We start from the raw sequence: 16,627 nt of genomic DNA on the forward strand, positions 1-16,627 counted from the left end.
GCTAGTCACCATGGTGACGTGCTAGTCACCATGGTGACGTGTTAGTCACCATGGTGACGTGTTCAGTGGAGGCAGAATAACTCTCTGAACACGTTAGCTAACGCTGGCTAGCAACTATTGTTGTCTTGTTTTTTTAACGATGGCTGAAGATAATCTAGTTCCTCTCAACATGTGCCGTCACTCTCTCTCCAGGATCACCAGAGGGAGTTGACAAAGTTAACACAAGCCAACGGGACCAGATTAGACGACCAGCGGGCCGGTGGCCAACGGCAGCGCTGTAAAGATAAACTGAGGGCGTATAAATCTGTGGATGTCTATAGATAACTCTCCTTCAGTAAAGTCAGTCACAAAGAGAGTCGGACGATATCAGAGGAGCGTTTCAGAGACGGAGAGAAAGGGTTGCTAATAGATTAGCCTTCTGCTAACAGCAGCTAACGGCTCACGTGAACCGTGACTAGAGAACCGTGACCAGAGAACCGTGACTAGAGAACCGTGACTAGAGAACCGTGACCAGAGAACCGTGACCAGAGAACCGTGACCAGAGAACCGTGACCAGTGAACCGTGACCAGAGAACCGTGACCAGAGAACCGTGACCAGTGAACCGTGACCAGAGAACCGTGACCAGAGAACCGTGACCAGTGAACCGTGACCAGAGAACCGTGACCAGTGAACCGTGACCAGAGAACCGTGACCAGAGAACAGTGACCAGTGAACCGTGACTAGAGAACAGTGACTAGTGAACCGTGACTAGAGAACAGTGACTAGTGAACTGTGACTAGTGAACCGTGACTAGTGAACCGAACGGTTCGGATTTTTTACCTGAACCGTTCCGTCCCTAACCTGTAGCCTACCTTAGGTGTGTATGTAAAGGACCTTCGTCAGGTCCGACTGTCGTGTACTGCAGCATTCTGAGTACTCTGATTACTACAGTAGTTTACAGTGAGTACTCAGAGTACTACTGTAGTTTACTGTAGTTTACTGAGTACTCTGAGTACTACAGTAGTTTACTGTGAGTACTCAGAGTACTACTGAAGTTTACTGTGAGTACTCAGAGTAGTACTGTGTTGTCAGTCCGTGGTGGTTTCATGGTTTCATGGTTTCATGGTCGTTAAAGCGTCCCGCTGACATTCGGCTGTCCTCTGATGAGGCAGTTAGTCTATTGATCAGGAAACACACCTGAACCACACACACACACACACACACACACACACACACACACACACTGAAGGACAGGAAGTCCAGTGTGGCAGCCATCGACCCTGCGGCTCATTACCAGCCAGCAGAGAGTAGATATGAAGTGTTCAGCATCCAGACGTTAGACCAGGCAGCCCGGTCACACGGAGAGGTGAATAAATGACCCGAGTTGAGTTGAACTGAAGTCTGAACATCACTGCAGATTAATCTAACGTCCTTCAACAAAAACTCGGTTTCATTCTTTTGGAATTAATTTAAATCGCTGCTAAATGCCGCCATTTTAAATCAGTCTGCGACCTCCGAGGTCTGAACAGTGAAGCCTTAAACCTGCCTTCTCTCTAGCAGCCAGCAGGGGGCGACTCCTCTGGTTGTTTAGAAGCCTCTGAGAAAATGAGCCTACTTCTCGCTTGAATTATTAGCGACATCCAAAAACCAAGATGGTGACGGAAATGAAACCAAGATGGCGACGGAAATGAAACCAAGATGGCGACGGAAATGAAACCAAGATGGCGACGACCAAAAACCAAGATGGTGACGGAAATGAAACCAAGATGGTGACGGAAATGAAACCAAGATGGCGACGGCAAAAAAAAACAATATGGCGACGGCCAAAATGCCGAAACTCGAGGCTTCATAACAGTAGTCCACAAAGCGATGGGTGACATCACGGTGACATCACGGTGACATCACGGTGACTACGTCCACTTCTTATATTCAGTCTGTGGTTTTAAATCCGGACCTTAAAGGAATACTTCACCCCCAGAATGACCATCTGTGATGTCATCGTGTCTCAGTTACTCACCCTTAGTTCTCCTCCTGACTGGAAGTAAAGAAACGGTCATTTTAAAGGTGAAGTGTTCCTTTAAAGCAGCAGCAGACCTGGACAGACTGACAGCTGATGATCAGAGTGAGTGATGAAGATGTTCCTCTTCATCATCCTCTCGGTCCCAGTGTGCAGGTACGAGGATGCAAATACATGACGACGGTAATTAAAGACGCTGACCTGGTTGTTTCTGTAGGCCTATATTCAGCGCCGCGGTGCGTTCACTGACACCGGGACGACGTTCAGGTCGGACTCGACGGGCCCAGAGACGATCAGATTACTGACTCAGATCTCAGAGCTGATCTCAGATCTCTGATCTCTGATCTCAGAGCTGATCTCAGATCTCAGATCTCAGATCTCAGAGCCCTGACTCTGTGTTGGTGAGGCTGCAGAGATGCAGCAGCGGGTATAAAGATGGTTTTATGTAACCCTGCAGTCAACAGGAAGAGAGAGCAGCAGAGCAGAGAGTCTCCATCTGGTCCAGTTTATTTAAACATGGATTCAACATTAAAACAAGACCAGAGCAGCTCATCGATGTCAACTCACCGGATGATTTATTTATGATTTATACACAATATAATAAAAAATGTTCATTCTGAGAGGGGCTGAATTATATTAAGGAAATATCTAACTGTGATTATTTTGACAGATATTGAGATATGATCTACGATCGACTCACAGGACTGACGATACTAACGACTCACAGGACTGATGATACTAACGACTCACAGGACTGACGATACTAACGACTCCTGGACTAACGATACTAACGACTCACAGGACTGACGATACTAACGACTCCTGGAATGACGATACTAACGACTCACAGGACTGACGATACTAACGACTCCTGGACTAACGATACTAACGACTCACAGGACTGACGATACTAACGACTCCTGGAATGACGATACTAACGACTCACAGGACTGACGATACTAACGACTCCTGGACTGACGATACTAACGACTCACAGGACTGACGATACTAACGACTCCTGGACTAACGACTCAGATGACTCACGGGACAAAACAAGTCATCGTTACATAGTTTCACACGGAACATCGGTCTCCTGGTTGAGCGTATGAAGGGACTCTCACGCTATCAATACTACAAAGCCCGGTTCGTCACATCCTGTTGTTAAAGGGCGCCTCGGTGCGATGCCGAGGGGCGCTGACCAGACGGTGGTATCTGATGAGTTGGGAGTCAGAACGGGTTGGACCGAAAGAGTCTTCAATCATCTGGATTTGATTTGGATTCTGTTGAAATGAAAAGTGGAAACGGGTCCGGAGTTTAATGAAGTCGACCTGAACCGGATCCACCATGAAACCAGCAATCAAAACCGGATCCACCATGAAACCAGCAATCAAAACCGGATCCACCATGAAACCAGAGATCAGAACCAGATCCACCATGAAACCAGAGATCAGAACCAGATCCACCATGAAACCAGCGACCTGAACTCGTTCGGTGTGTCGAGGTAGAGCGGACTGATGGGGGAGCAACATGAAACATCAGGAAGAATATTTTTAGGAGCTTCTTCCACCTCCTCTCTCTCTCTCTCTCTCTCTCTCTCTCTCTCTCTCTCTCTCTCTCACTCTCTCTCTCTCTCACTCTCTCACTCTCTCTCTCTCTCTCTCTCTCTCTCTCTCTTGCGCTCTCTCTCTCTCTCTCTCTCTCTCTCTCTCTCACTCTCTCTCCTCCTCCATCCCTCCTCTCTCTCAGCCTCTCATCACATTCAGCAGCTCTCAGCCTGAGAGGAAGAGGAGGAGGAAGAGGAGGAGGAGATATCAGTGGAGTAAAATAGAGCAGAATAGAGTCGGTGTGTAATCTGCTGGTTCGTCGTCTCTCCTCTCTCTGGATTCTCTCTCTGGATTATTTTGAACTTCGTCAGGTTTGTTGGACGTCGTCTCCGTCTTCTCTGCGTTTCTGCCGTAAGACGTCCCTGAAAAGTTGTCGATGTTGACGGGACGAAACATCCCGGAGGGACGTGGAGACGAGTCGCCCTTCAATTCACCGCCGACGCTTCGGTTCTGTTCCGTGGACGGACGCGTCATCGGAGCGTGAACGGAGAAACTCCCAGCAGCCCCTGCAGCTCCATGTGTTTCCATCGGAGAGTCTGAACGCTGGAAGAGAGACGCAAACCGATAAATTACCCAGCATGCATTGTGTTTTTTAAACGAGGAATCACGGCTGTTTGAACCTTCAGACTCTTCATTTATTTATTATTGATCAATAATTAATCACAACAAACTGATGAGTAATTTTTTTTATTTTTCTTCATAACTGTAGAGGCTCGAACTTTCTGCTCTTTTAGAGCGTCTCGTCCATTTGAATAACCAAAAACAATTAAGTATAATATCCTCAAATTTTTGTAAATTATCCCAAAAATATTATTAAAATATTAGAAAATGATTGGTAAAATATCCAAAACCTATTAGTCAAATATCCTAAAATATTAGTAAAAAATCCTAAAATTATTCATAAAATTTCTGAAACATATTAGTAAAATATTCTAAGATTATAAGTCAAATATCCTAAACATATTACTAAAATATCCTTAAAACGTCATGAAACCAACAAAATACAAATTGTTGAAATAAAACATTATTTCTCATTAAATTTAATTCGACTTCAGCTGAAGAAAATGTCTGAAAGAGGTTTTACAGTTTGTTGTGATTGATGATTCGTCGTCATGACGATGCTGTAAACAGAAGCTACAGGATGTGAATCATAATCTGTAAATATCTCTATTCATCAATAATCTGATATGTCTTATTGTCTGAGATCGGTCCAGAGGAAACGACGTCTACGATGAGATTGATGTGCATCAAACACACGGGACGTATTTATCTTCTGTTCTGAAGCATTTCAGGATTCTTTGAGTGTCTCTTAAACATCTGGACATGTGAACATCTGCTTCTCTCAGTGGATCTGAAGTGCCGGTTCCATCATGGAGCGACGGTAATCAATAACAGATCTCGGTGGATTCTACCGCTCAGACATGTCTCCTGTCTGGGACTAGACGTCCGGCGTCCTTAGACTCTGATCTTCCCCCCTCGGTGGCTACGCCCACCTCTCAGGGAGATGGCGGCGGCCATCGCCAGCTCCCTGATCCGACAGAGGCGGCAGGCCCGCGAGACCAACAGCGACAAGGTCGCCACCAACAAGAGACGCACGAGTCCCACTAAAGACCCGCGGTCTCTGTGTGAGAGACACATCTTCAGCGTCTTCAGCAAAGTTCGCTTCTGCAGCGGAAAGAAAAGACCCGTACGGCGGAAACCAGGTGGGTTCAGAAACCCGGTGGGTTCAGGAACCAGGTGGGTTCAGGAACCCGGTGGGTTCAGAAACCAGGTGGGTTCAGAAACCCGGTGGGTTCAGGAACCAGGTGGGTTCAGAAACCAGGTGGGTTCAGAGACCCGGTGGGTTCAGAAACCAGGTGGGTTCAGGAACCCGGTGGGTTCAGAAACCAGGTGGGTTCAGGAACCAGGTGGGTTCAGGAACCCGGTGGGTTCAGAAACCAGGTGGGTTCAGGAACCCGGTGGGTTCAGGAACCAGGTGGGTTCAGGAACCAGGTGGGTTCAGAAACCAGGTGGGTTCAGAGACCCGGTGGGTTCAGAAACCCAGTGGGTTCAGAGACCAGGTGGGTTCAGAGACCCGGTGGGTTCAGAGGACGCTGAAACCGGGCGGGTTCAGAGACCCGGTGGGTTCAGAAACCAGGTGGGTTCAGAGACCCGGTGGGTTCAGAGGACGCTGAAACCGGGCGGGTTCAGAGACCCGGTGGGTTCAGAAACCCGGTGGGTTCAGAGACCCGGTGGGTTCAGAGGACACTGAAACCGGGCGGGTTCAGAGACCCGGTGGGTTCAGAAACCCGGTGGGTTCAGAGACCAGGTGGGTTCAGGAACAGGGCGGGTTCAGAGACCCGGTGGGTTCAGAGGACACTGAAACCGGGCGGGTTCAGAGACCCGGTGGGTTCAGAGACCCGGTGGGTTCAGAGGACACTGAAACCGGGCGGGTTCAGAGACCCGGTGGGTTCAGGAACCCGGTGGGTTCAGAGGACGCTGAAACCGGGCGGGTTCAGAGACCCGGTGGGTTCAGAGACCCGGTGGGTTCAGAGGACACTGAAACCGGGCGGGTTCAGAGACCCGGTGGGTTCAGAGACCCGGTGGGTTCAGAGGACGCTGAAACCGGGCGGGTTCAGAGACCCGGTGGGTTCAGAGACCCGGTGGGTTCAGAGACCCGGTGGGTTCAGAGGACACTGAAACCGGGCGGGTTCAGAGACCCGGTGGGTTCAGAGACCCGGTGGGTTCAGAGGACACTGAAACCGGGCGGGTTCAGAGACCCGGTGGGTTCAGAGACCCGGTGGGTTCAGAGACACTGAAACCGGGCGGGTTCAGAGACCCGGTGGGTTCAGAGACACTGAAACCGGGCGGGTTCAGAGATTTCAACCAAAATGTTGATGTATTTGTCACGTAACTTTCCTTCTTTAAGTAACGCCACTTCCGTAGCTATTTTAACCAAAACATTGACGTATTCTTTTACGTAACTTCCGTATGTTAGTAACATACTAGAAAGGTAAAATCAAACTTTACAGTATAAATATATAAAAATGGAAAAAAGTCAGAAACTTCTTTAATAAAACAAAAATGAGAATAAAATGAATCTCACAACGTCTTAAACTGACAGATTTAAATTGTGCTGATATTTTTTAAAATATAAAATTGATAAAAAATGATCAATCATTTTAAAAGATACGAGCCAGTGATTCAGATGCACATTTTATTTTGTTTATTTTTTACAAAAAGTAAATAAAATAATCTTGTTGTTTTTCCCAAACTGAGTGAAACCCGTCTCTTTCTGTGAGACTCTGTTTTAACCTGGAACAGCTGAAACCCTTCAGCCGTCATCAGGAGGAAACGGGACTCTGATCTGTGAACACAAGACTCTGTTTTATAGGAGGTGTCATCTTCATCACGTCTAAGTGATGATGATGATGATGATGATGAGGTGTTCACAGATGTGTTCAAACTCACAGCTCCTCCTCTAACAGCATCACAAACACACTTATAAATATAGATCTCCTCAGAAACATACCTCCGGATGGTCTCAGTAACTCTCACATGACCTGTACGAGACCAAGCGTTCTCCAGCCGTCTCCTCCTCCTGCAGTCGTCTCCAGCGGCGTAGGGGTCTAATCTGGTCCCGTTGGTTCATGTTAACTTTGTCAACTCCCTCTGGTGATCCTGGAGAGAGAGTGACGCCACATGTTGAGAGGAACTAGCATTTTAATCAGCCATCGTTAAAAAAACAAGACAACTATACCTGCTAGCCGGCGTTAGCTAACGTGTTCAGAGAGTTATCCTGCCGCCACTGAACACGTCGCCATGGTTACTAACATGTCACCATGGTTACTAACACGTCACCATGGTTACTAACACGTCACCATGGTTACTAACACGTCGCCATGGTTACTAACACGTCGCCATGGTTACTAACACGTCGCCATGGTTACTAACACATCACCATGGTTACTAACACGTCACCGTGGTTACTAGGAGAGAAGGGGGCTATTGGGTGAGGTTGTGTTTAGCTTAGCTTAGCACAAAGACTGGAAGCAGGGGGAAACTGTTAGCCTAGCTCCATCAAAAGAGTAGAAATACACCTTTTAACAGCTCCAAAGAAAGGTCTGTCTGTCTGTCTGTCTCTCTGTCTGTCTGTCTGTCTCTCTGTCTGTCTCTCTGTCTCTCTCTCTGTCTGTCTGTCTCTCTGTCTGTCTGTCTCTCTCTCTGTCTGTCTGTCTGTCTCTCTGTCTCTCTCTCTGTCTGTCTCTCTGTCTGTCTGTCTGTCTCTCTGTCTGTCTGTCTGTCTCTCTGTCTGTCTGTCTGTCTCTCTGTCTGTCTGTCTCTCTCTCTGTCTGTCTGTCTGTCTGTCTGTCTCTCTGTCTGTCTGTCTGTCTGTCTGTCTCTCTGTCTGTCTGTCTGTCTGTCTCTCTGTCTGTCTGTCTGTCTGTCTCTCTGTCTGTCTGTCTCTCTGTCTGTCTGTCTGTCTGTCTCTCTGTCTGTCTGTCTGTCTGTCTGTCTGTCTGTCTCTCTGTCTGTCTGTCTGTCTCTCTGTCTGTCTGTCTGTCTGTCTGTCTGTCTGTCTGTCTGTCTGTCTGTCTGTCTCTCTGTCTGTCTGTCTGTCTGTCTCTCTGTCTGTCTGTCTGTCTGTCTCTCTGTCTGTCTGTCTCTCTGTCTGTCTGTCTGTCTGTCTCTCTGTCTGTCTGTCTGTCTGTCTGTCTGTCTGTCTGTCTCTCTGTCTGTCTGTCTGTCTCTCTGTCTGTCTGTCTGTCTCTCTGTCTGTCTGTCTGTCTGTCTCTCTGTCTGTCTGTCTCTCTGTCTGTCTGTCTGTCTGTCTCTCTGTCTGTCTGTCTGTCTGTCTGTCTGTCTGTCTGTCTGTCTGTCTGTCTGTCTGTCTCTCTGTCTGTCTGTCTGTCTCTCTGTCTGTCTGTCTGTCTGTCTCTCTGTCTGTCTGTCTGTCTCTCTGTCTGTCTGTCTGTCTGTCTGTCTCTCTGTCTGTCTGTCTGTCTCTCTGTCTGTCTGTCTGTCTGTCTGTCTGTCTGTCTCTCTGTCTGTCTGTCTGTCTCTCTGTCTGTCTGTCTGTCTGTCTGTCTGTCTCTCTGTCTGTCTGTCTGTCTGTCTGTCTGAATGTTAATTAGCACAGCAGCGTGCTCCACATTAGCCTCTCTCTGTATGTTGGTCTATTTCTGAAGGAGATGAGTTCTTCTGGCCCACATTGTGATCTGGAGCATCACTCCATCCTGTTTACGTCCTCACACCTTCAGGTTCAGGATGTACGATGATGATGACGATGATGTGAACTCACTTCACTGTAAAAACCACAGAGTTAACCGATGACGGGTAAATCTGACCAATCAGTGTCAGTCTCTCCTTTTTTTTTTTTATTAAAGTGACATTGTTAGCTTAGCGCCGCCCGGTGTTCATACATCCATGGTTATCATCCTAAAAGCTGTTTTTAAGTTTTAACGTCTTCTCGGGTGAGAAAGGAACATTCAGATTTACAATATGTCATCAGTTAACCAAATAAATCAGGTTGAATTAGCAGTGATGATTATGGAGCTGTGAGGAGCTGGTCAGTTTACAGAAGCACGTCAACAGTGTTTCAGTAGTACTACTAGTAGTAGTAGTAGTAGTAGTAGTAGTACTAGTGGTAGTAGTAGTAGTATTAGTAGTAGTAGTAGTATTAGTAGTACTAGTAGTACTAGTGGTAGTAGTAGTATTAGTAGTACTAGTGGTAGTAGTAGTAGTATTAGTAGTAGTATTAGTAGTACTAGTAGTACTAGTGGTAGTAGTAGTATTAGTAGTACTAGTGGTAGTAGTAGTATTAGTAGTACTAGTAGTACTAGTGGTAGTAGTAGTAGTAGTAGTAGATATGAGTAGACAGGTCCACAGTTCACTGGCTACTAAAAACTATAATAATAAAAGAACATTAAATGAAGAACCACAGATTGGTGCCAGATAGCGAGCAGCTAGCGCTAACCATAGATATGTATTGGTAGATAACTATCAGCCAGCTAGTGGCTATATAGCTATAGCTAGCAATCAGGCGATATAGTGTGTGATTGTGCTTTAGCGTAAGTTTGGAGCGTTATTTAACCTCCTTCATGACCAGCTAGTCTGACCTGGTTGGTACCGATGGATCCATCAGGTTCTAGAGTTTACTATGATACCAGGATCTTCACTCCAGCTTCAGAACTGAACCGCTACAACCTGAAAATCACACGTTACCTTAACGTGTGATTTTAACGTTAACTTTGACAGTTATATATAATAATGATATCAGAGGCTGAGAGGAGATGAAGTGTGATATCAGAGGCTGAGAGGAGAGGAAGTGTGATATCAGAGGCTGAGAGGAGAGGAAGTGTGATATCAGAGGCTGAGAGGAGATGAAGTGTGATATCAGAGGATGAGAGGAGATGAAGTGTGATATCAGAGGATGAGAGGAGATGAAGTGTGATATCAGAGGCTGAGAGGAGATGAAGTGTGATATCAGAGGCTGAGAGGAGATGAAGTGTGATATCAGAGGCTGAGAGGAGAGGAAGTGTGATATCAGAGGCTGAGAGGAGATGAAGTGTGATATCAGAGGCTGAGAGGAGATGAAGTGTGATATCAGAGGCTGAGAGGAGATGAAGTGTGATATCAGAGGCTGAGAGGAGATGAAGTGTGATATCAGAGGCTGAGAGGAGATGAAGTGTGATATCAGAGGCTGAGAGGAGAGGAAGTGTGATATCAGAGGCTGAGAGGAGATTTCAGCTGAGAACAGGAAGTAAACAACACCAAAGTGTTTTGGGTTTTGATATTCGGTAGTGAGCTGAGAGTGAAGAGAAGAAGAAGAAGAACGAGGTGAAACATCAGATCATCTGAATAATGAATGTGGTCAGAGTGTGTTGAGAGTGGACAGATAGTGGTTCTGCTTCTGGATCCCACAATACCTGCTGTGTGTTGTTTCTATATCTCTATCTGAATGTGTTGTTGTGTTTCTATATCTCTATCTGAATGTGTTGTTGTGTTTCTATATCTCTATCTGAATGTGTTGTGTTTCTATATCTCTATCTGAATGTGTTGTTGTGTTTCTATATCTCTATCTGAATGTATTGTTGTGTTTCTATATCTCTATCTGAATGTATTGTTGTGTTTCTATATCTCTATCTGAATGTGTTGTTGTGTTGTCGTGTTTCAGAGCCGCAGCTGAAGGGCATCGTGACGCGTCTCTTCAGTGAACAGGGTTTCTTCCTGCAGATGCAGCCTGATGGAGCCATCAGTGGAAACAAGGATGAGAACAGCGACTACAGTGAGTCTCTGCTGCTGCAACACCTCGTTAACAACCACAGACATAAATACACAGACATATACAGTATAGTGACATGTCTGTAGTTATTTCAACCTAAACGTTGACGTATTTGTCATGTAACTTCCGTACTTAAGTAACGTCACTACTGTAGTTATCTTAACCAAAATCAAGATCTTTTCCTAAACCTAGCTAAGCTGTTTCCTGTGAAGACGGAGGTTTATTCTGAAAGGACTGTACGTATGTAACGATCGTAAATTGACTCGTGTTGCTGGATATTGGAAGGAGAACGTAGGAAACGTGAGGACTAACTTTTGGTTAGATATCATTTGAACATCTGTACGAGGATTGGTTGGTCTGTGCGGAGCAGAGCGACGGGATTGGCTGGATTATAATTAAAGTCAGGAAGTGTGTGATGATAGAACGATGAGTCTGAGCAGACGTCGTCTCTCCAGTCAGTAAGAAAAGGTTTGTTTCTGCCGGATGAGCTCAGGATTACTGATCCTGCTGCTGCTGTTAAATCCTTTAGTTCGGAAACAAGAAGCAGAAAGAGGACAAGAAGAGGAGGAGGAGGAGGAGGAGGAGGAGGAGGAGGAGATGTTTTGGTTTCCCTCTCTCTGTCTCTGAGTTAAATAAAGGAGGATTAACAGCAGCCATCGCCTCAGGCCTCTTCCTCCTCCACCTCCTCCTCTTCATCCTCACCCACACTGCAGCTCTCTGTCCCCGAGGATTAAATCACCTCTCATCCCTTCATCCCTCCATCTCCCCCCACTCTCTCTCCTTTAATCACTGTCTTTTTCTCTCTGTTTATCAGCTGGAAGCGTCACACGCAGCCGGCTGGATGGATTCTAACCTCCGTTAAACACTAACGAGCAGTTTGAAGTGATGATTTACTCTACGGCTGTCAATCAACTCAAATATATAATCAGTTTTGATCTGTTCTAAATGTTCCAGTATTTAATCCTCTTATCAACATGGGAGTGGACAAATATGCTGCTTTATGTATGTATATATTTATTATCTGGAGGTCAGAGGTCAACGGACCCCTTTGAAAATGATCATGACAGTTTTTCCTCGTCAAAATTTAGTGTTAGTTTGGAGCGTTATTTAACCTCCGTCATGACCAGCTAGTCTGATCTGGTTGGTACCGATGGATTCATCAGGTTTTATAGTTTCAGATGATACCAGGATCTTATCATGTTAACTTTGACAGCCCTAGTTTTTATCTCACGAAATATTGTGTTTCTTTCCATATTTGTTGGCGTTTAGCCTTTCAAGAACAACATTTTCACTACAGTCCAGAAGCTGTTTCATATGATACCGCTATCTTCACTCTAGCTTTAAAACTGAGCCGCTACAACCTCAAAATCACAAGGTGCGTTAAAGAAATTAGTGGCGTTAAAACGAATTTGCATCAACGCTTTTTTATCACGTTAACTTTGACGGCTCTAATTTACACACATGAAGAAGATACGAGTTGTTTTAAGTCAGGCTGGTCTCGTACACCGTTCGTAGCTGTACCTACAAAAAGTAATGCACTGTAATCATATATATCTCACAAAATGAATGTGTGTAAGTCACGCGAACCAGGAAGTTTAAAGAGCGGCAAACGCCACGTAGGGAGGAGGCCGGGTTTAAAAATACAGACTTTCACCCAGGGCCCATAAGTTACGATACCGTCGGACTCTTTTGAGCTTTTTAACGATTTTTTCTTAACCCTAACTACGTAGTTTTCCTTACGCCACTTCCGTAGTTATTTTAACCATCCACCATCTTTTCCTAAACCTAACCGAGTAGTTTAGTTGCCTCGAGACGTTGTTTCCTGTGAAGACGGAAGTTTATTTTGAAAGGACTGTATGTATGTAACGAGCAGAAATTGACACGTGTTGCTGAACATCGGTAGAACGAACGATAAAGATACGATACGAACCGCGGTACGAGGATACGATGGATTCACTGTTTCTCACAGTGTGACTTTTGTTTTATCAGTTTGAAGGAAAACCGACTTTTATGTTTCAGGTTTATTCTGCTATTTCTGTCTTATTGTAGACGTGACCTCTACTTCTAACCACCTCTCTCTCTCTCTCTCTCTCTGTCTCTCTCTCTGTCTCTCTCTCTCTGTCTCTCTCTGTCTCTGTCTCTCTCTCTCTCTCTGTCTCTCTCTCTGTCTCTCTCTCTGTCTCTCTCTCTCTCTGTCTCTCTCTGTCTCTGTCTCTCTCTCTCTCTGTCTCTCTCTGTCTCTCTCTCTCTGTCTCTCTCTCTGTCTGTCTCTCTCTCTGTCTCTCTCTGTCTCTCTCTCTCTCTCTGTCTCTCTCTCTGTCTCTCTCTCTGTCTGTCTCTGTCTCTCTCTCTCTCTCTGTCTCTCTCTGTCTCTCTCTCTGTCTGTCTCTGTCTCTCTCTCTCTCTCTGTCTCTCTCTCTCTCTCTCTCTGTCTCTCTCTGTCTCTCTCTGTCTCTCGTCCTCCAGCCCTGTTTAACCTGATCCCGGTAGGTTTGCGGGTGGTGGCCATGCAGGGAGTGAAGGCTGGACTGTACGTGGCGATGAACGCAGAGGGATACCTCTACACATCAGTAAGAACCTTTACTTCACTTCATGCTTCAGTTCTTCTCAACATGAGATAAATGTGTAGGATGTTGTTCTGACATGATGAGAAAGTCTTGGTTATAAACGACTACTAATATTTAATAATGATAATAATCAGCAGCTCTGTAGACCGAGTACAGCTCCAGTTGTTGAGCCGCTGCTTCTCCTCACTGAGTTCATCCATCTATAATTCATGTCTGCTGCTTCCATGAAACTTTAAAACGCACTTCTTCAGTCGCTGTGTGCAGCATCAGAAAGGAGAGGGAGTGATGGAGGAAGAGAGGGATGATGGAGGTGATACGGTAAAGATGTGTAAACAGGAAGAGGCGACCTCGGGCAGCGTTTCTCTGGAAGACAGGAAGCTTCATTTAAATAAATCCGGCAGTTCCGTGAGTCGTTATCAGGGTCTGAAATTATGATTACATTTGAACACATCATGGTAACATTGTAATGTACCTTCACTCAATAGTCATTTTTCCTGACTTTGAACGCCTCATAATAATAACTCAATGGCACCTCCATTAATGTTCGTATCTCCGGTATTTATCCAGTCAGGACTGTGATGCTAACTGCTGCTAACAGCTAACGTTACTAACTCTCCTCCTGCTGATTACGACACAGGTTTGTTGTTCACAGTGTCGCTTTATCAGGTAAAAATAGGGTGGGATCTTAACGCTGGGAGGCTTTCACCACACAGCGTCACAAGAATTTCTCGCTCCAGTTGAAATATTTCAAATCCCGTGAATACACACATTTTTCAGACTTTTTTGGACAATTTTCGGACGTTTTCCAGACTTTTTCCTTACTTTTTTTCAGCCTTTTTTTTGACATTTTCGGGTCTTTTTTCGGACATTTTCCGGACTTTCTTTGGACTTTTTTTCAGGCATTTTTTTGACAATTTTCGGAAATTTTTTGGACTTTTTATCAGACATTTTTTGGACAATTTTCAGACATTTTTCAGATTTTCTTAGGACAATTTTCAGAGCTCTTTTTTTCAGACTTTATTTTGGCCTTTTTTTCAGACATCCCCTCAGCTTTAGTAGCATCACACTGTTGAGCGCTTTTTTTCTCTCCGCCGTGTCTCCGGTCAAACAAACTGAAATGATACGGTGTGCGTTTGCGTCATTGTGCAGCGTAACGGTGGGACATCCAGAAGCGTTAACCAACTATCATCTATCTAAATAATGTTTATAGATGCTTTACAGAGTTTTTATTAAAAGTAAAAGTCTCTGATTGTAACATAACGTTGATATTAAGACACAGTCTTCCTGAGTATCTGCAGGTCTCTGCTGGATCAGAGTCGATTCTCTCTGTTCTCTAGAGAACCTTCAGGAGCTGTTAGATGCTGGAGCAGGTTTCTGCAGCATCGTGTGAGTTTGTTCTGCTCTGATTGGCTCTCTGCTGGACCACCTGTTCTATCCAGAGGGCACACACACACACACACACACACACACACACACACACCTGTGCTATGGCTAAATTTACTTTAAGAGTTCACATTTGACAACGTGGATCTGAGTAAAAAACTGTACTGCTGTATTCACATACAGTGACATCATACTGACTGTATCTAGCAGCCACACGTCTCTATTACAGTATGAACCCAAAATAAACGGTGATTTAATATCAATGAACAGATCAAAATGATGCTGAAATAACTACATCATGATGCTGATTAGTTGTCAGGTCTGTTACCATGACGACAAGCAGACAACTTTTAGAATGCTTGTTTTCTGAATGGAGTCTGGATGGATCAGTGACAGACTACGCAGCTGCTCCAACAACACTCAACATGACGTCATCCAGAGACGTTGTCTCTACCAGGACAGTCTGTGGTTCCTGCGCTCTGTACAGATATGATGGACTATCGTCGCTCTGGGTGACCACACACACATACAAGATTTATTTTATTTTTTTTATTTTTTTCGAACATTTTTCGGACAATTATTTTCCGACTTTGTTTCGAAAAAAAATTCGGACATTTTCCAGACTTCTTTGAGACTTTTTGGGGACATTTTTTCAGACTTTCTTGGGACTTTTTTGGACTTTTTGTCAGAGATTTCTTGGACAATGGTGGTACATTTTTCCGGACTTTTTTGGACTTTTTATCACAAATGTTTTGGACAATTTCGAGACTTTTTTGGACATTTTTCAGCCTTTCTTGGGACTTTTTTTTCAGATATATCCCGGACAATTTCTTGGACATTCTGGACGCTAATCTAGCATGTCCGCGTCATTCACGTCGCAAATTCACATCTTTTCACCTCTTTGCACTGACTCTGGTTTTAACGGCGGGAGTTTTCCTGGAGCTCAGCCGTCGTTTTATCTGCAGACACCAGAAGAAGAGTTTAATGAAATGTAATAATAATCTGAGAGGAGGAGACCAAAACTTGACAACTGTTTCTGATTTTCTTCTTTAATAACAAAATGTTGTTAAACTTGAACTTCTTCTTCTTTGGTTGACTTCACCTGGTGTCCTCACTGTGTGTGTGTGTGTGTGTGTGTGTGTGTGTGTGTGTCAGGATGTGTTCACAGCAGAGTGTAAGTTCAAGGAGTCGGTGTTTGAGAACTACTACGTCATCTACTCGTCCACGCTGTACCGGCAGCACGAGTCGGGCCGGGCCTGGTTCCTGGGCCTCAACAAGGACGGAGTCATCATGAAGGGGAACCGGGTGAAGAAGACCAAACCCTGCTCACACTTCGTCCCCAGACCCATCGAAGGTGAGACACCTCAGCTTAGCTTAGTTTAGCACAGATACTGGAAGCAGGGGGGAACTGTTAGCTTTAACACTGACGTTGTTTACTGACCAGCTGTAGAAATAAAACGTTGAACTGCTTCGATTAATCACAGTTATGGGTAAGACGCCTGAACTCACCGTGAGTCTCTGGACTCTAGCAGTCTCTGTAGAGGTCGGAGGTGGAGCAGCAGAGGTCGTCCGGTAGGGACTTCCTCAGAGTTTGAGGACGAGCTGGAGCTCTAATATCACAGATGGAGGTTTAACAGGAAACATGAAGCTCCGTCTCTGCTTTCAGCTGCTCCGACTCTCCTCCTCCATCTTCATCTAAAAATATCTGTCAACTATCACCTTCCTCTTCCTCTCCTCAATCTCTCCATCTTCTCCTCTTCCTCTCCTCTATCTTCTCCTCTTCCTCTCCTCCATCTCTCCATCTTCTCCTCT

At 45.2% G+C, this 16,627-nt stretch overlaps 1 protein-coding gene across 4 annotated transcripts in view; it reads left to right on the plus strand.

Moving 5' to 3' along the window:
• The window catches only part of LOC119491121 (fibroblast growth factor 12-like), a 43,189-nt gene that overhangs the window by 25,931 nt on the left and 631 nt on the right, over nt 1-16,627 (plus strand). For 2 of the 4 annotated variants that reach the window (XM_037774800.1, XM_037774799.1), the window contains exons 2-4: nt 10,758-10,868; nt 13,332-13,435; nt 15,971-16,169. In XM_037774800.1, coding sequence (XP_037630728.1) covers nt 10,758-10,868; nt 13,332-13,435; nt 15,971-16,169 — 414 coding nt within the window. Of the gene's footprint in view, nt 1-4,706; nt 5,305-8,895; nt 8,918-10,757; nt 10,869-13,331; nt 13,436-15,970; nt 16,170-16,627 lie in introns of those variants that run through there. The other 2 variants (XM_037774798.1, XM_037774801.1) reach the window with 2 other exon arrangements.

Source organism: Sebastes umbrosus, chromosome 7, assembly GCF_015220745.1.
Source record: "Sebastes umbrosus isolate fSebUmb1 chromosome 7, fSebUmb1.pri, whole genome shotgun sequence".
Taxonomy (NCBI): domain Eukaryota; kingdom Metazoa; phylum Chordata; class Actinopteri; order Perciformes; family Sebastidae; genus Sebastes; species Sebastes umbrosus.